At 37.0% G+C, this 24,665-nt stretch overlaps 1 protein-coding gene across 2 annotated transcripts in view; it reads left to right on the forward strand.

The window, feature by feature from the left end:
• The window catches only part of LOC100718191 (ST18 C2H2C-type zinc finger transcription factor), a 124,023-nt gene that overhangs the window by 15,060 nt on the left and 84,298 nt on the right, over window positions 1-24,665 (forward strand). For both annotated transcript variants that reach the window (XM_063258509.1, XM_063258510.1), the window contains exons 3-4: window positions 15,134-15,188; window positions 17,504-17,534. In XM_063258509.1, coding sequence (XP_063114579.1) covers window positions 15,134-15,188; window positions 17,504-17,534 — 86 coding nt within the window. The remainder of the gene's footprint in view (window positions 1-15,133; window positions 15,189-17,503; window positions 17,535-24,665) is intronic.

A 24,665-nucleotide genomic window follows, 5' to 3' on the forward strand; every position in this document is an offset into this window, starting at 1 on the left:
CTTTGTAGTAATTTGGACTATGTTCATATATATTTTGAGAAGTGCTTAAATTTGTTCATCTTGATTTGCTACTTCACATGTCTGGTGAGAAACATTAATGCTTTAAAACATTCAGTATTCACAGGAGGGATCAAAAAATAAAGTAGACAGGATAATGGGCTTGAAGATAATGGGGTCCTTGTCCATATCCTTAATATCTATAAATAATCACTGGGATTGAATTAAGAACTCTCTAAAGGCTGAGACAGGACAATCAACACAAGTTTGAGACCAATCCAGAATACATAGTGAGTTCAAGGACAACCTGAAACATATAGTGAGACCCTGTCTCAAAAGAAAAACTGTTGAGAGGGAGCAAACACTCCAGATTGCTCAGCGAGGTACAACTGCTCACATGATCTTTTAAGAGAAAGGCACAAGAAAGAATCGGAGAGATTCAGTGTACTAAGGATTCAACCTGACACATCATTGCAAATTTTGAAGATGGAGAAAGGGAGCCATGAGCCAAACAACACAGGGCATGAAATGGCTCTCCCTTTACGTTCAGCAAATACACAAGGATTTCAGCCCCAGGAGAGCAAGGAACTGGATTCTACCTACAGCACCACGGAAGAAGGAGGTAATCCTCCCTGGAGGCCTGACCTGGTTTTACCTTGGTACGACCATACCAGACCTCAGACCTCCAGAACTGTAAGGTAACACGTTTATACTGCTTTAAGCTAATCTGGTGGAAATCTGTTAGAGATGCAATAGAAAACCAATAAAGAGACTACATTAACCAATACGTAGGATCTATTTTGCAGAGAGCAATAGGAAGACAAAAATTTCTTGTAAGACAAAAATTGGTAAAAGTTTGTAGGAGTTGAAATAATTATTTTGTGGCTATGAATGATGATTATTACTGTTAGTGATTTCTTGCTTCTACTTTATGACATCTCTCTCTGTCCCTTGCCAAAATTCTCAACATGGTATTTTTGTAAACAATTCAGTGGCCATATCCTCAGAGGTGTAAGCGACCGCATGTTTTATTGTTCGCTCCAGTGAATCTATTTCACTGATCATAAGAGAGCACAGCATTGTACCAAGGAGTAGAATCCAGGTATCTGCTGCACAGATGAACCTTGAAAGCAGACCACTGCCCTGTGAACCCTAATTCTACCTCTACATAGAATAAACCTTCCTCTCTTTGTGTATAAAATCAGTAGGCCATTGTGCCATGATGACGAAGAAATAGTGAAAAAAAATTTCAATGAAGAATTAAGGGGGTATATAAGGGACTTATGGGAGCACTATCCCCTGATGAGATAAATAAAGGCAGCCGTGTTTATTTAGAAACTACTGTGTCACTTCACTCTTGGGGGGGTACTGGGACTCAAACTCATAACCTTGCACTTGCTAGACAGGCACTTAAGCCACTGAGCTAAATCCCTGGCTCCAGTTTTTTAATAAAAAGAATTGATTACTTCATCTTTCCTAATGGCTAGTGCGATTTTCTCCGTAATGTACAATTTCCTAGTTTGGAATGTATGGCTATACTTGGTTTAAAGTAAAATGTAGGTGTACAATAGTCAGCACGTCCCAGCAAAGTTTCAGTGAGAAAATGGGAGTGTAAGAACTAGAGATAGCACGGAGTTCAAGTGAATTGGAGGCTTTCTGAGACAGTTTTCTTTCTAAATCTCCAAATTCCTACCAAAGGATCATTTAAATTGCCATAATTTTTCATATAAGCAAAGTAAACATTGGAGAAAATCTGACCATAAAATGTGTCATACTTCTCATTTGCTCTTATTCACCTGTTTCAATATAAGGGAAGAAAAACTTCCGGTTCTCCCAACCCTGCATAATAATCAAACTTATGAAACTTACAGTATCCCCAATACTTAAGGCCTGAGATTTTTGTATTAGAATCCAGTTAATAAATTGTTACTTCAAGCATCTGAAAAGGATTACTTTTGGTCTATTACAGTTCATATCAGTAGAATGTTGACTGCCTATGGTAGACATAAAATTATGTTGCACTAAAAAGTCAAGATGATACAGCCCCTCACAGGTAAGTGGCATGGAATCAAGATGAATGTGCTATCAAACTGCTGTTAGGATACAGGATCCTCGGGGATGCTGTCAACAGTGCATGAGTGACAAATCACATTTCAAGAGATAGAGTTTGCAGTTCTGAGGTGGAAAGGGAAAGTTCCTCATTAATATTACAAATACAACCAGCAAATTCCAAATATTTACTTTTACCTATCCAATTTGACCATCCAGTTCTTTGATCCTCTTGTAACTAAAAAAGCGTGGCTTTAATGCATTGTTTAAGCCAATTTGAATAGTGATGTCCTCTTGAATGTGCTTTGGGGACATTTACTATCTTTGTCAAAGGTCTTTGAATCTCTCCAGAGACAACTGGCTCAGGAATGCCCATCTTCTGGCAGCTCTTCCAGGCTCATCCAAGTCTGTGCTCCCAGTGCTTTTTTCTGCCTCCTGCATTCCTACGCTCTCCATGCGTTTGAGTTCTCTGCTGGTGGTTCTTACCATAGAGAACAAGAGTCCTGTTGTAATGTATCTTTTTGTCCCCACTGTCTAGATGCAGCAACAGGTAGATTGCTCCCCAGCAACTGTGCGTGAAACCAATAACAAGTGCATTTTAGTAGAAAGATACTTGTATTTCAATAATCTATATAACATTCTAGCTTATATAGTAATAATAAAAATCCAGGGATCATTCTATAAAACTAATATCCTATTAACCTCAACAATCGAGAATTTTTTTTTTTTAATAAACCAGTACTTTCTCTCATTTCAGATTTCATGGTCAAATAAGGAACATAAAGCACTGTATTCTTTTGCCTTGATTCATATTTATAGAACATGGTACAGATGTTAATGAAAAACAATTACTGTTGGAAAAAACAGCCAACTCATTGAAAAAATTCTAAAGAACCTCTTAAAAATGGATAAGGAAAATGTCCAATCATGTGACAATCTATATAATAAAATAGGTTAAAAATAGAAAATTCTCTTTGCATAATGAAAAGCCTGATTTTTTTTGAATCAACAAGTGCTCTTTGAACTTTATTAGAAGTGTTTTTGATATTATAAGGTTGTTTAGTATAGATTTACTCAACACATTTAGTGTCAATACAAGCCTTGAAGTTAAGTGGTCAGTTTAATGAAACAGAGTTTCCATAGTTACCATAGGAAGACAGAGAATAACTTCTCTTTCTTTGGAGGTCAAGAAGGAGCTTTAGAGAAGAGATTAAGCAAACAGACCCAGGCAGGTTCATTATGCGTAGTTTCACACCTGATTGGCTTTTCAAAAGAAGAAGCTCTTGATATTACAGAAAATTAAAGTGTTGTCGCTAAGATCTATAATAGCATATTTAGAAATCTGAACTTTCCTGTTCTCTGGGCATTTCAAATGGGATTGTGAACCAGAGGAAAAACTAGTTTAACATGACCTCTCCATGAGATGCATTTTTGCTCATAGAGCTTTGTGAGTAAACCGTGTCCCCAAACAAGCCGTTGAAGACACCATACTAAAAGCAGCAAAACCTCGCCCTCTCTAGCTGGTCACACTATCTTTGCTCTAACCTGATTATTCATCATCAACATTTTGTGGAAAGACCCGATAGAAGGGAAACTGAAAAACGTGCTGGGGAAGATGTCTTCTTGTGCCAGTTTCATTGTTTCCTTGGGTTAGCACCGAGATGTGCTCTCTGGGCGTGTTAATGCAGCTTATTACTGCACTGTCCTTTGCTTTGTCCAACCCAAGGAGTTCTTCCTCGTTGACTATGGAGAAAGAGAATGACACAGTTTCTAGAAAGATCTCACCTTCAGCTCGCCAGCCTTTAAAGCAGCAGTGATTAACAGGACTTTTGCAAAGTTTCTATGTAGTTACAAGGACAGTTTCAATCTTCTGTCATTTTTTTGCATTAGCTATGATTATGCTTTTACCACAAAAATGCATTTGTTTTAAAGGTAACAATACAGACTGAGAGAATAGCTTATGTTTCATCTATATTTATCAGCACTCACTGTACATTTGTGTCTTCATTACCAGGAAATATTAAGGGACATTGTGCCATCTATTCCTGTTTACAGTTTATTATGCAGAGATAGGAAACACTTAGCATGTAAAATGAATGTAGAAATTATTCCTGGATAGAAACACGGACATTTCCCACTCGTTGGCTCTTTCTCCTCCATCACCGGATCAGAGTGTAATTGTCAGTAATCAGGCCTGCTTGCTGCTGATAAAACCACTCTGAATGCTAGCAGCCTTCTTTGTGTGATGACTCAATTATTCCAGAAGTGCCTCATCAAATCTGCCCCATCAGCTGGGCTAATAAATAAGGAGAAGAAACTGGCCCCCCAAAGCAAATTATAAATCCATTTGCATTAACCATTTCGCTGGTCCATGATCTAGGCAGAAATAAGCATGGCAGATTGTGTTAAGCTTATTTGAATATGTTTATAATGTTTAAAGCATGCAACTTTTTTTCCCACAAGGTGTTAGAATTATCGGTCATGAATGGCATCTAAATGCAGTTATGTTAATTACGGCAAAGCATTAAGTATCTTTGAGGGCTATTTTGTTACTTAAATCAGGTGGAAGTTAAATCATCTCAGAGAGAAATATAGGTCTTGCATAAGTTATTGGAATTGCTGCAGAGTTTAAGGAGAAGACAGGGACGGGAAGGACAAAAACAAACACCATAATGCTGACAAGGGCGAGTACAATTATTTCATAGGCGCGGCATGACTTTAGAAAAGATGCATTTCAAAGACTGCGTGTTTAGGGAGCAGGTCAGCTATAGCTCTCCTAGCACTTGAAATGCCTTGAAAGAGTCTGTAACGAGGGCAGAGATATCAAATGGCTGGGCCAACCAGTAAAGATTTACTAAGCTCTGAAATTAAGAACATTATTTAACAACTCTGAGAGTATTCTTCTGAATCACAAGAACTTTGGTTTACATTTAAACTTCAGTAATCACTCAAGGACACAAAAATACTATAAGTGGATCACGAAAAGCAGTTTGATGCTAGTATCACAGAATTCATCCTCCTGAATACACTGTGATTTAAAATCTGAAACATTTTTTCTAAGAATAGATGATCCCTCCAACCCGCTTTATAGTCGGAGCTGCTTTTTGTGCAGAGCGGTCCAGTTTTTCAGATCAGGCGCCTAATTACGGGCTGGTAGTACAAGTTAAGCGTATAGTCAATACGCAATACTTTTCTTTGCCTAAGACATATTAAACGACACCCAACACTCTTCATTACTCTAGCCAACGAAGCATATTCCTTCATAGCAACTTGTAGAATTGAGCAGAAGAAAGTAATTTTCAACAGCATAAATGTTAACTGTAAACTCACAAAAAATTGTGCATTGATGACTAAATATAGTCTCACTTGCTGTGATGGAAAAAACAATGTTATAGCTCATTGATTGGAAACTCCAAAATAAGGTGCTTAAATTCTCAATAAAAATTTTGTGGAGTTAATTGACTCATAGAAAACTGAATTCCACTGTCTTTCCAGTCAAAGACACCATCAAGATTATATACATATATAATATGTAATACTATATTACACTAAATTTGACTATAATGAATAAATACTACTAAATTCTCATACCGATTAATATAAAAATAAATCTAGCAAGAGAACTTTTTGGAATTTGCCATAAAATAGGCAAGGTCATTCCCTCCTCTTCATCATTTTAGCCAATGAACAATTGGTGAAATAGTAACATGAAAATAGTGATTAAAACTTATAAAACTGTTAGAAGTTGCAGAGAAAGGACCTCAGAAGGGATAGCAATGCCAAAGGAGATGTGTTGACAATCTTGTGTTTACTTGTTAAAGAACCAAATCGAAGAGTGATCTTTGGATACTACATTGACTTTCCAAACTTTGGAAATGATTGCCAAGCAGCTCCTGTGTTTTGAGGACAAAAGGGGCTGATTTCTTGGTAGCCAAACTCCAAAATGAAATTGGCAATAAGTAGTATATATATTTCCTATTAAATTCATCTTTTATCAAATTTTTTATTTCATTCTCCGTTTGAAGACTTTTTAAAAAAATTGTTTGTTTTGAACTTTGAGTAAACCAACAATTCTCTATTTTGGGAATGCAATTTACATAAGTATCATTTGACTTTGGGTCCTTTATTCCACAATAAATAAAATAAAATAAAATAAATATTTTTAAATAAAAGGGCAGATTCATTTACACTGTGTCACAGGTTTGGAAAACTATCTTTAGGACCAAGTATTAATCCACCAAACGGCTGGAAGGACTGAAGGTCCCTATCTATTGGCGGGTAGGAAGCAGATGAATACTTAGTGATGACTTCATGTAACAAGTAAAGCCACGTCATCATTGGTGAGAACACATCTGTTAGGTTACCAATACCTTGGTTGTCATGTAGTTTTATCATTTAAGATTGCTGTTCCAGAGAAAATATGAGTGTCAGTACACACATGTCCATCTTAGCTGCTGGAAGATAGAACTAATTCTGTTGGAAATTCTGGGAATTTGGTTAAGCTTCCAGGTCTAAGGATAACAGTCTTACAGCGTATATTTCCCAGTGATATTTTATTAAGTTCTTAAGTTTTATAAAATTATTTAAGATCATAATCTTAATTAATCTTAATTATTTAAGATTTAAGATCACCAGAAAAAGGAAAGAAAGAAAGAAAGAAAGAAAGAAAGAAAGAAAGAAAGAAAGAAAGAAGAGCACTAATAAAAGGAAAGTTTTAAAGTACCTTTTCATAGGAGAGCGCACAGGCAGTGCAGAGAGGAAACTAATTTCAGAGGGAGATTTCTGACAGTATCTTCCAAGGGCGAAGTTTGGAAGAGCTGGTGGGTGGGGCTACTAATGACTGACACAGGAATGAAACCACCTGGCTCTGGTTCCCATTTGGTGTGCTTTGACATAAGGAAACCCTGTGTGTCAGTCAAATCCTATCCCTAAACTTATATCTTCTGGGCCCCCTCTGTCCACCTCTCCAAGCTGATCTCAGCTGTGCTGCCTTCACTCTGTCCCCAGGGAAGGGAGCCATGGCAGATGGGGTTAGGGCAGAGGCCTGAAGCATCTGACAGCAAACGGCCGGGCTGTTGAGTGGAAGCTGTGAGCGTCAGGAAGCTCCTTTCCCCTGAGACCCAACTAACCACTGAAGAAAGTTGAAAATGAGCCCTTTGAGAAACGCTATTAAAAGTAGTAAAAAATTGCAATTGTGCAGATGATGTGCTGCTGTGTGCTTATTCGGATGCTAATGAGTTTGACATTAGGGAACTCAGAGCCTTTACAGCTACTCCCTTATGTGATTCAGTTCTTTATTGGCAATCTTTGAGAAAATAAATGGAAAATGTATTGCTAATAAATACATAACACGATAGGGTATTAGACAAAAAGCCATTACTTTCAGGATTTAGAAAGAGCTTTGTTCGCTAGTGTGACTATTTCCCAGGATCTTTTGTTTTAGGTTAGTGTATGTCTAACAAAGAGGAATAGGCAGGTGGAAAGCCCAGAACTCTTTCTGAACTGGTGGTGCAGGAGAATGGGCCAAAAACATTTATAGCGAAAGCTTTTTTTCTCTTTTTTTAAGTTACCATCAACATTCAAAGTAAGAATTTCTAAGATGCTGTACAACTTTCAGTTCGTACACCACATGCAACATCTGCTCTGCGTGAGTTTCTCTTCGTTTTCTTCCAGCAACTATGGTTGCTGAGGTGATGAAGCCTCTGCTTCATGTTTGATCAAAGTCTACAAATAACACAGACATCTCTGGTTGCGAGGTCAGATGCTCCACTGTACTGCAAAGGGTAATAGAATGGATAGTGGAAACCCTCTGTAAAAGAAGGTTGGTGGCTTGTATTTTAAAGGAGCAGAACAGCCAGCATTCAGTATGTGTATGTGTGGCATTGGTATGGATAGGCCTTCCCTAGTATGGTTGCCCGTACAACACTGAATTTCAAAGTTTTCTCTCCGGGACCAAATGACCTCATGAAAACAGATTTCATTTCTATTCCTGGCGATAAATAGAAGGGATGCAGCTCTGTGTTTAGTGACTGATGACAAAGTAAGCCAAGTGCAAATCCATTCCTTGGAAAGAGAGTTGAAACACTGGCCAAAGGATTGGTAGTGGATTTGATGGCCTTGTTAAGAAGACCCCTAAGTAACAAAAGAATGCGTTTTGTCTCTCGTGACTTCTTAGATAGAATACATTACAAATATTTCCAATATTGTCTCAACTTTTTCATGTTGGTGCTTAGAAGTAAAAATAAAAGCAATAATGGGACCGGGAGGTCACTTACTTCCCAGTGTGCAAGGGAAGGCCCTGGGTTCAATCTCCAGCATGGCTAAGTAATAAATGAATACACGAATGTGCATTCGTGTGCTATCTAGTGGTATCCACAGGGCTATGGATGGAGCTCAGTGTGGAGCATCAGCTTAGGGTCTTGGTTTGATCCCCAGATCCACCACCACCACGATCACCATCAACAACAGTAACAGTAGTAACAAAAATAATAGTCTCTCATCCAATCTTCAAACAAAATTATTGTTTCAGGAATAAGGGCAAAAATGAATTTGACTTTACTTTAAAGATGTGAAAACCATTTCCTCCTTGATATGTAGTATAAAAATTTTGCATTTTATGTATACTACAATCAGGTCAGATTATAGGTATAAATGTTAACGTATTGTTTAATGTCCATCTCAGTATTTATTTTTGCTCATCTATTTATTTTTCCAACCTGTTGTGCTTTCCTTCCTTTATTTTTCTTTTCCTTAACATAATCGATTTCAGAATTTCTCGCTAAATTGGACAAAGACTTTTAGTCACTCTGGTGCACCTACAAATTGTCTGGAGAAAGGCGGTAGGGCCACATTTTTTATTGGAAATGTAGACTAGGGAAAAAAAACTAATTAAATCAAAGAATTTGTATAAAGGCTCTCCTGTATAACATTGCTCCACTTCTGTGGCTGTGAATTGAAATTCATTGTTAGTACTGAGTTTAGGGTTGTGATTTTTGTCAGAAGCACAATCAATTTAATATTTTAAACTACTAAAAGGTATGAAGTCCTCTGAACCTGCGTACACTTTTGTATGTTGAGTGGTAAGCATTATTTGTTCACATATGTTTACCCATAAAGCTTCATTGTTAAAATAGCTCTAAAAATCCAATTTTAATTCATTAATGTGTTAGAAATTAGTTTGCTTAAAGGTTAACTGCAAATAAGCAAGATATTCAAAGCATAATTTAAAAAGCACTATAGATGGCTTCCATAATCCCTACAAATACTGAAAAGTAAGGAATTGGGTTGTCCTTGAGAAAAAAAATTATTTAAAATAACATATGCTTATATGAAGGAGTTTACTTTCTGACATTTACATATTTTAAAACAGATGTATCTCAAAATTTCAGCAAGAAAAAAATTTTAAAGGCTCTGTTAGTGTGTTCCTTTCCCTAAGTTATCCTTAAAGAGAAAAACATAAAGCTGGCAATTTCCCCCTAATGTCACAAAATGGTCGCTGTAAGGCCGTTGGTGCAGTAACTAATAGAAATCCTTGGCACGTGTTGGTTACCTAAGGGAATAATAGAACTATTTGCTGGAGTCGTTTGGCAAAAGGACCCAACATATGGGTTTGGTTTATATTCAGCATTGCCAGTTATACAAAGTTACAGGATGAAGTCTACAAAAGCAGAGACAGTTCAGAAATCAAAATAAATTATCCCCCTTATAACACAATCCAAGTTTATCTCAGGTCTAAGATTTCTTTCCTTGTCATGCATTTCCCAGTGACTCTAAAAAATTCCCTTTAAAAATAGCCTCATCTTTGGGTAACATGCCTGTGACCACCAGGTAGAGATATTTTCTAGAAAACTATAATTGATCTGATAATGGATTGAATCTGTGTTTTTTCCTTGAGATTTTGTAGTACAGTGGTTAAGACCGAGGTGGGGTCAAGAAGAATCATTCACTCTACAATTCTATGCAGAATCAAAATACAGGACAATAAAAGGCGTAGAGGAACATAGTTGATATCAAGGTTAATATACCCTAAATACAGGATGGAAAGTAAAAACCACTTTTTATCAAAATATAGATTTTTAAGAAACCTACTTTTTGAATATACTCCTATTCTTCCAAATAATCAAAAGATGTATGAAAACTAGAAACGTAAAAAGAAAGAGTTAAAAAAAAGCACACAATTAAAATTCTAGCTTGGTATTCTTCTCTGTACATCAACATTCTCCTTTATTAGTATTATAGCTCATTTCCCCCAATTTCTTTTCTGTGTAACAAGTAAACATCTTTACTGCCATTTTAGGCTAATCCAAAACTATGTTTAGAACAAATTGAGGCCAGTATTGTCAAAGAAAGGACACTCAATGTCAGACTCTTTGTTCCTCAATGATGACAAATTTTATTTTGACATACTGGCACAATATAGTTTCATTTTCTGGGCTTAGTCTTTTTTTCCAGTTTCCTAGGTTTCTCTCATCATTTAAAAAAATTAGCTTTGCAAAGGAAGCATCCACTGAGAATACAGGATTCCTCATGAGGACCCTAGGACCTTGGCTTAGCAGCCATAGAAGTTAATCTCACAGATGCTGCAAGTTCCTTAGGACTGAAAGGACACCTCACAAAAAGTATGTGTTGCAGCATACAAAACTTCAGCATCTCAAGAAAAGAACACAGTGGTGTCTGGTGAAGACGAGAAACTGCTGGCAGGTGAACACATAGGTACTTCTGTTAGAAACCCCTACAGGAGGGATCAGCTAGGCAGTGTTGATTGTATATGGATTTTCAGTGTGTGCTCCAAGCATTATGATAACTCTGATATGAAGACCCTCAAGCCTACCTATAAACATATACTAAAGAGATATTCATTTTGTTGTGTAGGGCTCTGTTAAAAGCAGAAAACGAAACTTCAGTACCACCAAGAGACTTGTACCACTCAATTAGTGAGAAGTGATTATGTATTTCCTTGGAGAGTTAGGGATTGTTTTTATTTATTTATCTCCATTAGAGTAAAATTAGCTTTTGAATGACAAATAAAAGAGAACTAAACCTTCCCACATACTACTAAGTGGTTTGCATGAATGTAAGCAAGCCTGAGGCTGAGTTCTCTGTGTCACGCCCTGAATCTCTGCCTTTCACAGAGAAGCAATTCTGGGACTTCTTCAGCCCAAAAGAAGGTACCAGGTCTGTTTATCATCCCTAATGTAAGCTTCGGTGAGAAAAGATGGCCTAGTACAAGTAAATAGAAAATCAGATTGTATCTCTCCCTATAGGTTTGTAAGTATAGAAAGATGTTAAAAGGGAACTTTTCAAATTCAATGTAATAGTTAAAATTTCATTCTATAATCATTTTTCTTCTTCATTTAATAATTGCTTACTTCCATTTCTGATTCTTATACATCATTCTTCCAAATTTTGATTCTTCTTATTTATTTCACAAATTTCTTTTCTGCTTGCCATCTTTCCTTGTTTTTACCCTTTTCTCTAGAAAACTAGAATATGAAGATTTTTGAAAAGCTCAAGGCTTTATTATGAACTACTAAGCAAAACTACTTTTTTCTCATTTCTATATTAACATCACACAGAATATGTCCATCTTTATACATTAAATAGAACTTTTCTTAAAAAATCTTAAAGTTCATCTAGAGTATTCTTAACTCTATGGTTAAGTAGATGGACAAAGTCAGTAAGAATCCATTTGTAAAAATCTCAAAAAAAAATCTTTTATTGTTTTGACCCTTTGACTATGAAATGAGGTATACAAAAGCCCTACGAAACCTGGAAAAGGCAGGTTTTCCAAAATAAAAAAAAATTTTTTTTACACAGGCTTGAGTAGATACAGACTTTTATTTTTTTTTTAAACTTTTTTACTTTAAAGAGATTAAGACAAAAGAGGACATAAAGCAGATCAGAACAGAACAATGTAAGCAACACAGTATTTTACCACAAGACAACCTGTAATTAATAGTAACTGCCATAATGTCTCTTTCTTTGAAATAGTTGAGCATAACTTCATATAAAATAGTATCAGACATAACAAAATAGTATAAAACCATTCAAGAGAATGAAAGTATTACAGGACATTCAGAACCAAATAACGGCAGATGAACAATGGCTACTATATTATCTCATTTTCCATAGAAAATTTGTTTATACTATCAGAAATCCAAAATAAAAATTTTTTTGAGGCATAAACTAAGTAAGTTTTCCAAAATGAACTGCTGAGTTTTCAGTAGTTTAGGAAACCTGGGTAGTAAAGATAATCTGATGTCCTCTTCCAGTTAAAAATAATAAAATTTTCAACAAGAATTAGAATTTTCCACATTGTAGTGCATGTTATTTAGATCATTTTCCTGAATCACAGCATAACCATGTGCCTCTTCTCTAATTCTGTGAAAATTAGAAAGAATGATAATCTATGCCCTACCCTGTCTCAAGACACAGTGAGTAGCCTATAGACTCTAACATCACATGTCCTGAATATAAGGTTTAATTTTATGAAATTAACTCTACCCATTGGCGACTTCTTAAAGTCTGTGGGAATAATGCAAATGAAGAATATCTAGAACTTTCTACTCTCAGATACAAGGCTCTAGAGAGGGTTTAGTTTTTGTTGTTAGCATTTGCTTGATTATTTGCATTGCAGTGCTGGGATCAAACCCAGGACTTGGGCACATTGAGCTACATCTGAGACCACAAAGATCTGATCTGAGTTGAGATGGATGAGGACAGAGAACTATCTTATAAATGTTCAAGCTCTCTCCTCCTAAAAGAAAATCATGTGGGCTTTATGTTTCCAATATCCTTACTTCCCAGTTAGCCATAAGCCATGAGACACGATGAGACACTGAATTTAGGGTTGTCCTGCATACATAACAGAGATAGGAAAATGAAACAAAGGGCTTGTAAATTATGGCTTTGTCCATTTCACTCCTGCAACTTGACCCACAAGTTAGATTTTTATGAATGAGTTATCCATTTATCAGTGTTTAGATGTCTATGCTACACCACAAGGAACAATAGCTCAGCAAAATACTCTTATGAGGCCAGCTTTCCAGGCAGTCAAGAAGAGACCATGAATATTTATGTATCCTTTCCAATGACTTCAGTGCGGAGGTGGCTGCATGGGGTGGTGGCGAGACCCCTTGGAGAGTGAATGCAGAGTAGAATTCAGTTTAAAGCTATTAGGAGCAAGGCTGCATTTAAGGATGTTCGTGAAACTTTTATGTGTGCCTGCTGGTGCTCCTGGCAGTGTGTGTTTCAGTTGTGGTAAAGAAACTCGGGGAGTTCAACCTTCCCTTGCCTTTAGGGGGATTTTTTTCAGAGTGGCTGAGGAAGGAAAGTTAATAGCACCCATGTGGCAGGATAATAGACTCGGGTTGCGGGGATGCTCTCCCAGGGGAGTGGCTTCCTCAGACATATTTGATAGTTCATGATTTTAACCCTCACTTGCTACTGATCTCTCTTAATGTAGGATTCATGTGGCACAAGAAGGGCATTGTCATGAGTTGAGCTACTTTGTATACAACAGGGACACTGTTGGGAGGAGGAGGAGGCTTTCACGGGGCAGTGCTCACCATCTTGAGTAAACCAAGCCATCCTAAGCTCAGGCAATGTCACATCTGTCATCAATTCATGCGGTTTTACAAGAAAATCAGCAGGAAAAAAAGATCACAACTGTTTTACTGTTGTTTCCTCTTATGGTGCAGTTTTAAAATATTCATAACAATGAACCATTTCACTTAGACTAAAGTAACTGCCGTTCACCCAAAGCAGTGAACACTTTTTGTTTGCTAATTTAAAAAGCAGTTCAGAGATTAGTGTGGTGTTTATTATGAAGCCATGACAAAAGAGTTCTGGTGGTTTTAATAGTTTTAGCTTAGGAGTGCTGTCGTTAATTTCATCTGTAGTGTTGCAGGTGAAAAAATGCACAATGGATAAATAGTCTATATTGGTTTAACTGAACATAATATATAGTGTGTTCTGGAGTTGTTTGTCTCAATAGACTATAGTAATCAAAAGTAATGAACCTATTATGTGCAGGACCTTGGAGAGCGTCGAATGGCAGTAAAAGTGTGGCACATAAAAGGTTTATTAAAGGAAATTAAAGTCCATCATTGCCACACCTGCTCCCCTATTATAAGTCTATGGCAGGTCAGTGCCTTCAATCACAACCTAGCCTCTGAGAGCAGACGTGAGACGTGCATCACCACGCGGTCACTCGCCTCCCCGCCCTGGCAGGATCTAAGGATGACAGCCTTGGAGCGCGCATTCTGCCCGTCTCTGATTTTCAACTAGCAAAACGACTTATTTAGGTTTAAGAATTCCTTCCAACGGTGTGCACAAGTGAATTAAACTAGGAGATGAGTAGCGGAATTGAGTGAAATGGGCAGATGTAGACAGGTTAGAGCTTATAAAAACAAAAGGCTTTGAAAGTCTCTGCTTCCCTTTGATAACTTATTTGGTTGCTTCAAAAATTTGTCATGATGATGGGGCTTTGATACAGACATGCACCTTACTCTGAATTTACCTTGCCCATATAATGATCGCAGTCCATGTTCTTCTGGAATTCTAGGTAGAAGCTAAGACATTGTTGGTGGTCAGAATTTCCAATGATATATTCTGATGGAATTACAAGGGTTTATTTTCGTGTTACTTTTTAGGCAGGAAGTCATTTTGACTAACTAGGAAGTATATATTGAGAAGGGTCTGGAAACGTAAAGAAGTCAGGGTTTAGTAAATTAGTTTGAAATCTTTCAGTTTGGCATTAGAGATTTCATCTCCTTCTCAAGCACTGTTGATCAGACAATCCTTTTTCTACCTTTACAATGCCAGAAGCATTTTAATCACTAGAAAACACTTGTGGACAAGGACACCTGCCCTCTTGTTACTGTTCTCTCTGGTTTCCAGCAGCTGGAGAGGTGACTCTGAAACTAGTGGAATGCAAGGGCAGTCGCAGTCAGGTCCTGGTAGTGCCCAAATTCAATTCAAGAGCATGAAAAGCATCTCTGTTTTCCACAATTACCTTCAGAACTTCTAATTACGTGTTTGGTCAATGTCAAAGGACTGACCTCAGGATTTTGTGTTCATGTTACAGATGGATGCAGAGGCTGAAGATAATATGCTGTGTACTCGCTCTAAAGGAACGGAGGGTGAGTTACCAAGCAGGTTCCAGGACACCGTGCCCGTTACACCGTGAAAGACGGGAGTGCCAGTACTCTGTCCCTAGTGTGTAGTAACAATGCTTACAACTTCCTCGGGGTTTCTTTCAGTCTAATCAAGCCAGGACACTGGCTTTTGGCATTGAAAGACAAAATATCATGAAACAAGAGACAAAAGACTCTGAAAGTCCAAATGGTGCATGATGCTAATGTTTACGCAATGCAATGCGGAGCAGATTTGAACATCATGCAAAGCATCCTGGGTTCAGCAAGGGAGGAACGTTGATGGGGAGCTTCCGAATGTGGAAGTGACCTTTACTGATCAAGGGAAAAGACTGAATTGTTAGGTTTTTTGCCAAAGCTGGTTTTGATTTTTATGTTATCTGGTTTAGTGACTTCCAATCTATACTGAGTTCAAGTAAAATGGCCATGTTTGTTTTTGACTGTCCCTGCTGGGAGTTCTCAGCAGCTCTGCAAAGTAATGTTTGGAAGGTTTGACTTGCTGGTTAGCCCTCTCTTTTTGTAACCAACAGATGGTAATGTAATATTGAAATACAAACAGTCCCTTGATGATCTAAACATCTGGAAAACAGGATCGACTGGCAATAACACCCCTTAAAGAAAATAACTTTTATTATAATTAGCTATATTTTGGTGACCCTTAATTCTAAGTGGAAAACTGTAGGTCTGTCACGTCTCTGAAAACACCCTGGGTAGCTTCCCCCTCCTCTGAACTGAGGCTGTATTGCTGAGGAAGAGCTAACTCTGGCTGCCTGCATCCTCTGGAAGAATTTTGAGATTTGCAGTTCAAAGTTAACCAAACACAACACTTGGAGATATCTATCTATCTATCATCTATTATAGTTATATCATATACATGTTATATCATATGTATTCATGAATAAACTTGTATATTTTCAAAGTAAAAAAACCTCTTTAATGTATTAAAAGATGATTTTTTTCAGTTAAATGTGACCAATGGTTATCACTAGACATGAGACAAAATACAGAATAATGTGGTACATGGGTGGGAACTTTACTCCAATGAAAGCTTTGCTCTGTCTGTCCTAGTTTTGATTTACATTACTCTTAAAGTGAACACATTAGTTTTGTTTGTTTGTTTGTTTTGTTTCAATTTTTGAGACAAAGTGCTGCTAGTTGTCCAGGCCAGGCTCGCACCTATGTAACTCAGGGCGGACCTCCCCCAGCCTCCCAGGTGTAGACCACACCGCCACATCACACTCAGCTTCAAACTAATCACATTCTGTTGTCTTCTATCTGAAGTATAGATTTAGAGACACTAAATTTTCATGCAATAAATTTCCTAGTAGAACAGGAATTTACGAAAAAGGGTGTGTTTCATTTTTGAGATAAACTCCTGCTTGCTGTGTGTATCAGGATTCTAAGGAATGTGAGCACCTCAAATCTTTTACACTGATGTCTCAAAACACGCTCCTCTATCATACTTTTAAAATGTAGGGCTTTTAATTTGCAGTTCTTTTTGGACTTTGAATTCTTTTGGCACATGTGCGCATACCCTTAAATAGAGCCAAAATGTTCTTCTAGAAGAGAAATGACAGTTTCTCGTGAAGCATGACTAATCTGGAGAACCACCTGTTGCCTTTCTCCATATGCTGCTTACCCTTGGTGTAGGTAGGTATTTATAAACATGAATCCTTTAATTCCCAGCTTTCCAGTTACAAAAACAAAGCGTTTTTCTGTAAGCTTTTCATTTTTAAAAGCTTGTTAATATCGACATGTTTGAGTCTTATTCCTCTTTTCCTGTGTGTAGGAAGTTTATGGAATAACATGTTGGGATTCATTCACTTAGCAAGGCCTTGCCAGTGTCATGTGAATACTTGTTCAGTCTCATTCAATGTATAACCTTAGTGGCAGGTGCAGAGCTCGTGGCTAGTGTGTAGGATTTCCGGAGTTCTACCTTCAGACCTACAAACAAACAAACAAACAAAAAGCTTAATGCTTTTGAATGATTGCCTATTAAAATTAAAATTAAGTTTCATTGTAAAATTCAACTTTATTGCAAAGTCCTACAACTTTGCAATAAAGCTCTAGAGACAAATATGTGAAAGAGCTAATCTATCAGTGTCAGGACCTAGATCCACCCGAGGCACTGCACCAGACTAAGTATGTCCTCTCAACTCAAAAGGATGAGAATGAGGGAACGATCAATCCACCTGGGGAGAAACTGAATGGAGTCTGTACTAAACATTTATTTTGGTTATTATTTCTAAGTGGATGAAAATTTTCAATCTTAAAAGTCACCTACTTCTTTTCTTTGTCCACAGTGCCAATGGATTCTCTAATCCAGGAACTCAGGTAGGGTCTCCCTACATTACTTTCTCATATTGATTGGCTTAAATTATCAGAATGATTTATATTTCTCAAGTCTCAGAATCTTTATTTTAGAAGAAGGAATAAGCCAAAGGACTTATTTTACCCACGCACTGCCTGTACATGAAAGAAACAGAGAAAAGGACCAACCTTATTCATATGGGTCCAAAACAGTTTGATCTAATGTTCTGACCATACAACACATTTTGCAGTAGTGTGAGTGATTTCTCACTTTTCTTCATGAGCATGGATGGCCACACACTTCCTATACATCTTGCATGTTGGTTAGATTTTGCACTGAGCCTCAGTGAACTGAGCTGTCATCAGTGATTAATGAATTACCCACTCCTAAATTAACTACTTTTTGTTTAAAGTAATTAGATAAGTCCATCAGATCACACACACACACACACACACACACACACACACACACACACACACACACGTAGTCTTTTTAAACCAGGGTTTCACAATTCAGTTCAGGCTGGCCTTGAACTCACATTATAGCCCAGGCTGGCCTTGAATTTGTAACAGTCCTTCTGCCTCAGCCTCCCAAGTGCTGAGATTACAGGCATGTGCCACCACACCCAATTTATATAGTTTTACCTATGCCTTGGAAGATAATGTGACAAGTAGATTTTGTGCATGAGTCCATGTGTTCCTACCTTAGATGCTGTGAGTATTAATGCTTACAATATTCCAAAAATTCTCCTCTTATGTGTTACAGAATATACTCCACTTGAATTTTCTTTTACAGAGTCTTTGTTAGGCTTTAATTTTTAAAAAGTACATTTTGAAAAAGAAAAACGCATGCTTAAGATTAGGATAAATGTATACATTAGGAAGAAGATGATACCCTTGGTCATTTATAAAAATAAATTTAGTAAGTTCCAAATTCACTGTTCAGTCTACCTTTCTGAAAATAGCAATGATCTCTCTGTGTTCCTCAGGGTAATGTTTGGGGAATGAAGGCTGTGTAACCATATTCAATATACGTGCTGTTTAGGAAGCATGTCTCTATAATTTTCAGAGTTTCTTCTCCAGACAACTGTGTGTCCAGTCCTCTGGAGCACAGACTGTCACCCCCCTGTCCCTCCTGTCTCTGTCTCCTCCTGCCCAGTCCTGGCCTACGTGCAGTGGAATACCTGTTAGGATTCATGCTGATGCTCCTTTCTGTGGGAATTTGCTGGAAGAGCCTCCATGGTCCTTCCTGGCTTATCAGTATCATCACTAAAATTTTTAATTTTTAAAGTAATCTGAAAAGAGTAGGATATAGAGTGTACATCTGAGCAAGATCAAACTGTTCAACTATTTGTCTTGTTTAAATTTTGCTTTAGAATTGCTGCCGTATAGACTATGTATCTTTTTGAGCAACTTATGAGTCCTATGGAAGAATCAAGAAAAGCTTAAAGAGATCAGTGCTGAAGATGTGTCAGATAGCTGTGGTACCTGTGATGCTACTCTGGTGTTCCTGTGACCAGGGGGCTGCCACCTCTCATCACAGGACTTACCTGTGTCAGTCACTTTAGGAAATCAAACTACTCAAAGGCAAAAATGGGGCCCTTCTTAATGACACATAATCTTAAAAAAAATAACTTTTAAGGGATTAATGTGCATGCCTTGACCTAAGAATAAATATATAATTTGGAGATAAAAAGAAAGGAATTACCCAAGAGCAGCAAGCATATGGGTGAAATTTTTAATAAGGTCTTTTATGCCAGGTACTGTATTTAAACATTTTTTACTAGTACATGTTTGCAGGACGTGGTTACATTCCTTGTAATTAATACATGTACACAGCACATTTCAATCCCCCCCCATTCATTAATCTAGCATCACATTCACTTATTTCTCTTATAAGACCTTCTAAAGTTAATTATCATGTGTACAGATTAAAAACTGGACTGATATTTTCAGATACTCTTGAGTTTCCTTGACCACTCACATCTCATTTAACCCCCACAATCAGCTCATAAGGGTGAAACTGGTTGTTTCAATTTTCTTAGGAATCAAGTAAAATAAACATTTTATGTAAATAACCCTAGGTACACAGCTGTTAAGTAATCCAAACTTCTCAATCTCAAGCCAGCTTTTCCATCGCCAGGCTATCTTTTCTCTCTTCCATAGATCACACTGTTTGAAATACAAATCAAAAGCATTTCATTCTTCAGGACTTGGTCAGCTGGACCTTCAAAGTTCCACTTTTTAAACCTTTTAGTTTATCTTTCCACCTTGCTGTTTTCCGAAATTTGAACAAAGACTTTTATTTTAAAATAGCATTTCCCATTATCCTAATTCTCTAAAAAGTATTTTTGTCAAATTTTCTACTCTACCTAATTTGTTAATAGAGCAATTTGGAAACATGATAATAATTGCTGGGAAAATTCACAAACAAATTTTCCTATTTTACTTTAATAAAAACCAGTTTATAGAAATTACTAAAAAATAATTTTTAATTTTGTTATCATTTATGTTAAACAGAATTATTGTGCATAGGTTGAATGAATGCCAAACTGTTTCATAAATGGTTTAAACTGATTGGGACATAGAATCGAATTAACAGCCTATGCAAATCTCGGGGGGGGGATGTTAATCTATAAGAAAGCTTATACTTTTAGTATCTGTTTAAGTTTTATGTGACTTTTGTATATATTCATCCATTCTCTGTGACTGCTCTTTCAATTTATTGTAAACTTAAATTTGTTGTGATTGAGAATCACAGCCATAGGTCTGAATTCTGAGTTTCCTTAGGAAATGCAGCATATTTTCCCGGGTGTAAAAGTTGTGGCTATTTTGTAGAGAACACTGGCAACTTTATTTAGTCCTTCTTTTTCAAATATGTTAGATATGCTATTACTTCCCAAGAGACTACTTATGAAAATACTAATACAAATGAAGCTAATTTAAATATGCTATATATTGTTCATGGCACTAATAAAAATTGATACTGACATTCTCATCTTCTTATTATACTCTGTGTCAGCCACTATCATCACCATTAAAAAAGCAATTTATAACCATAGGCCCACCTTTAATCATGTTCCTTATTAGCATTTCTAGTCTTTCCTCTAACACAATTCAGGTTACAGGTGGTATTGAGAAAGCTCTCTTCCATCTTTCTAAATCATGACCACTGAATTATCTCTGCTTTTTTCTTTTATTACTATCATCCTTAATCGAAACCTCATGCTGTTGCATTTAGTAATATTGGTAATTGTCTCATGCATTGGCACAATGTTTTATACCAGTCAAGCCCCCTTCCTCTAATTAGGAAAATATATTCTGACCTCAGAAATGGCTTTCCTATGTGAGTCCTTAGAGAGACAAATGAATTCAAGGCTCTTAAATACATCGGTCTTTTTGTGGTTTATTGCTACTTACTGATTGTTGGCTTAAATTTTGTAATGAAAATTTTAAGTTTGTTTTTTTTATTTTATTTTTTCGTTCATTTAAAACTCCCCATTTGGCATCTTCTTATAATCTGCTAAATATTTTATTAGCTATCATGTACTTAAGACTAACATTTCTTCAGTTTGTGATGCACAAATTCAGGTGGCTTCTATTCTATTTCATTCACTTTAATCCTTTTGAGTTAACATTGTAATGCATGATAGAACGGAATTACTTTATTACTTGAATTACTTTATTTATTATTTTACAGTGTCTCTCTTTTTTTGAAAACAGTTTCCTTGGGTAGTCATGAATTTATTAAAACTTACCTATTGCCAAAAAAAAAAAAAACAGAATTGAGAGATAACTAAAGGGAGAAAAATGAAAGAAACTTATTTTTAATCATAGATATTTCACAAATGTATCATGGATTTGAATAAAAGAGCAGAGAAATCTTTTTCTTTCTTTTCATTACTGTCATTTCCAAATAGAAGGCTCCCAGCACATTCTGGGTACTTAGCAATATATGTACTATATTCATGTTAACAATATACCTTTCTAAATATTCAGGCCACACCTGTAAATTAGAACCCAAGAAACTGATACTTAAAGAAAACTCCACTTCATGGGGGAAACCAGCATGACATCCAGTGCAGTCAGCTGATGGTACAGATTTATTAGAAGGGCAGTGTCCATGCAAAGGAGAGGAGTTATGCATGGCCAGTTGGCCCACTTCCTCTACCCTCCTGGTCCATGCCTCGGAGAAATTCAGACCCTCTGTGAATCCAGACCCTGCCTGAAGCACTCTAGGAACATTATGCTATGTTAAGTGAATTGTATTTACTAGGATAGAAATGCACCTCCAAACATATCAGGGAAGCTTTTGACAAGAATAAACACACAAAGGAGTTTGTTGTTTAGCAAGAAAACACAATGATCTGTGGTGCTGTCTGTATTTATGTATTAGCATAGCCTCTTAGCTTTTAGCATTGAACTTGCTGTTGAGTGGACTCTCAACAGGCGCGCAGTGAATGAATTGTGGAAACAATACGCACAAGGTCTAATTGCATGTGGACAACAAGCCTATGAGGCAGTCAGGACAAATGGCACTATCTGCTTTTAATTCATGAGCTGAGTTCAGGGAAAATGCTCTATATTCTTTCCCTTTTTTCTCTTCTGTACTCAAATCTTATCACAAGAGTATCAGTGGCTTCTGCAACCGGAAGTTGAGAGCTTAAGACACTAACATCTCTAGAAATCAGGGGTAAATCATCATCACTGCAGGGTGTGTGTGACAGATTCCTTGCATCTTTCCTTTAAGGTTCATCAAAGGTCACACCAGAGATAATGTTTTCATCCAATGAGCTTCTTTCGTCTTGTACCGTACATCTCTTACACAGAAGAATTTGCCACTCTCCACTGTGAATGAATGTCTTTCAGTTATTGGTGCACTTGGTGCTGTTTCTGCTCCAGCACAGTATGAGGTATTTCAGTGGATACATAACTAATGGTATCAGTAATAAACTCAGAGACTTACAGAGTAACATCACTGCTGGTGACATAGGCAAAGTGCTGCAGGGAACAAGAGACAAAAATCACTGCTAATTTGAGGTTGAAAGGTCACCTTCAAGCTGTCCGTCTTGGAGCAGCAGTTAGCAGAGTGTTCTTGGGAGCTTATTAGAAATGTCGGCTCTGACACTACGTGGCAAACTTGGCATTTTAGCCTTTTAATAAGCCCTGTAAGAATTAAAGTTTGAGAAGCTCAAGCCTTGGAGATCGTAGGTCAGACCTCATTGCTTACTTAGCAAAGCTCTCCTCTTCAGTGCTACTGTTCGGTGGCAGAGGTTGGTAAAAAGTTGAATCTGGGTTGCTTTGGAATTATTTTGACCTAGGAATTCTTGAGGAATGTGAATGATTGTTTTCACTTATGTTTGGTGAAAAGGTACAGAATAAAGAACAAATTACTTTGGTAGTAGTCAAACAGAAAGCACGTGCTTTGATACGAGGGACTGTTTCTATCCTTTGGAAGTGTTGGATGTCAAGCAGATTTTCCTTAGACTTACTTCCTATGTCATTTGGAAATTTGAGTGGGGACACTTTTTAAACACCATTTTACATGGGTTCGTAGATGACTTAGTAGCCATCTAGATGTGTTCTTGGAGCATCTAATTACTGTATTTCAGTTAAATCCTAAATCTGCACCAGTTCCCCTTGTCTCCTGACTCTCTCGCAGTTTTGGTGATGGATGATGCTGAGATTCCTGTCCCTGGCTCAGGCATCTCAACAAGTTCTTCCTATGTTCCCCACTTCTCCCCATCGTATGTCCCTGAGCATCCCCAAAACAGCACAAGACCATTTAATACCAGCTATCATTCTCCTCAGCGCTCTTGGAAAGAATGCGTGAACTTGACTCTCAGGAAGAGCATTCATTTCCTGATGCCTTTTAAGGAAATGGGACCCACTTGAGGTCCATTTCAGTTAGGCTATATGACTGAAAACAGTGTCTCCAACATTTTGCAACTTTTTCTGAATAATACATATACTTAAATAAATGTGTGTGCAATGTTGATGCATTGACTCCCTAGAACCTGAACACTGTGAGTGGAATTTTTAAAGCCTTACTAGAATCTGAATAGTTCATGTAATGGAGGAAACTCTGGGCTAATGACTTTCCTGCATCCTGGGGGTTCTGTAACAGATCACCAGCTAGTGATCTTGAAGGTGTATTTCCTTGGTGCTCTCTTGACCGAGGAAACATTTTTTTATTTTTACTTTTTTAATAATATATGTTTGTAATCTATCTCAGTCCCATCTGCTAAATTTCTCTTTGCCTTTCCACTTCTCTTTGGGGATGTTTTCACTCAGGATTTTTCCTTGCGTGACCTTCTTCCTGGTTAATTTTCTGCTCCCTAAAATAGAAAATTATTTTTTCTAAGCATTCATCCCTCACCTAATCTTTGTTTTGCAATCTCATCACCACAGTGTTTTCTAAGGAAACTCTGTTTTGTGTTTACATTTCACATGGTAAAAAATTCTTTACAGCTCTGTTATTTTATTGGAAATGCCTGAAAAACTTCCTATTCCACATGGGATTTGTATTCATCATCTAAAGGCTCTAGGCTAGAATTACCTCCTCTGTGAAATGTTCCATGATCTTCCAGGCTAGTGTTTTTTTTCCATTGCCTTTTGAAGCACTTTTGTACTTGTCTGTTTTTAAAACACTCAGTACTCTGAGTGGTGTATAGCTGTTTTGTTATTCATTCATCCATCTGTCTACTCATTCAAAAGGAAGCAGACCTCTGCCTTTGGGTTTACTGTATGGTTTGGGAGCACAATAGAAGGAAATAAATCATGCAAAAACTTTAACTGGTCATATGTAATTCTGTATCTTTATACACCCAAAAACCTTTTATAAGGAAAAGGAATACATTTCATTGTTTGTCACAGTCCTAGTACATGATGTTGAGGAATAATTTAATAATGTACATTATCTGTCACTGTTTATTTTGAGAATAATGTTAGTAATTCATTGGAAAGATGTTCTATTTTACCTGTTGATTCTGTGTACCTGTCTTAAAAGCTCCCACAATGTCTTTCTTTCCAAATTCCTAAATTTTATCCTTAATCTTGTCCCTTTACTTCTTTTCTTCAAAAGATTGTTTTTTTACTGTGATTAGAACACCTCACATGAGATCTACTATTTTAGTAATCTAGTTCTGCTCCTTT

Source organism: Cavia porcellus, unplaced genomic scaffold, assembly GCF_034190915.1.
Source record: "Cavia porcellus strain 051 isolate PalLab524CR breed Dunkin Hartley unplaced genomic scaffold, mCavPor4.1 scaffold_11, whole genome shotgun sequence".
NCBI lineage: Eukaryota > Metazoa > Chordata > Mammalia > Rodentia > Caviidae > Cavia > Cavia porcellus.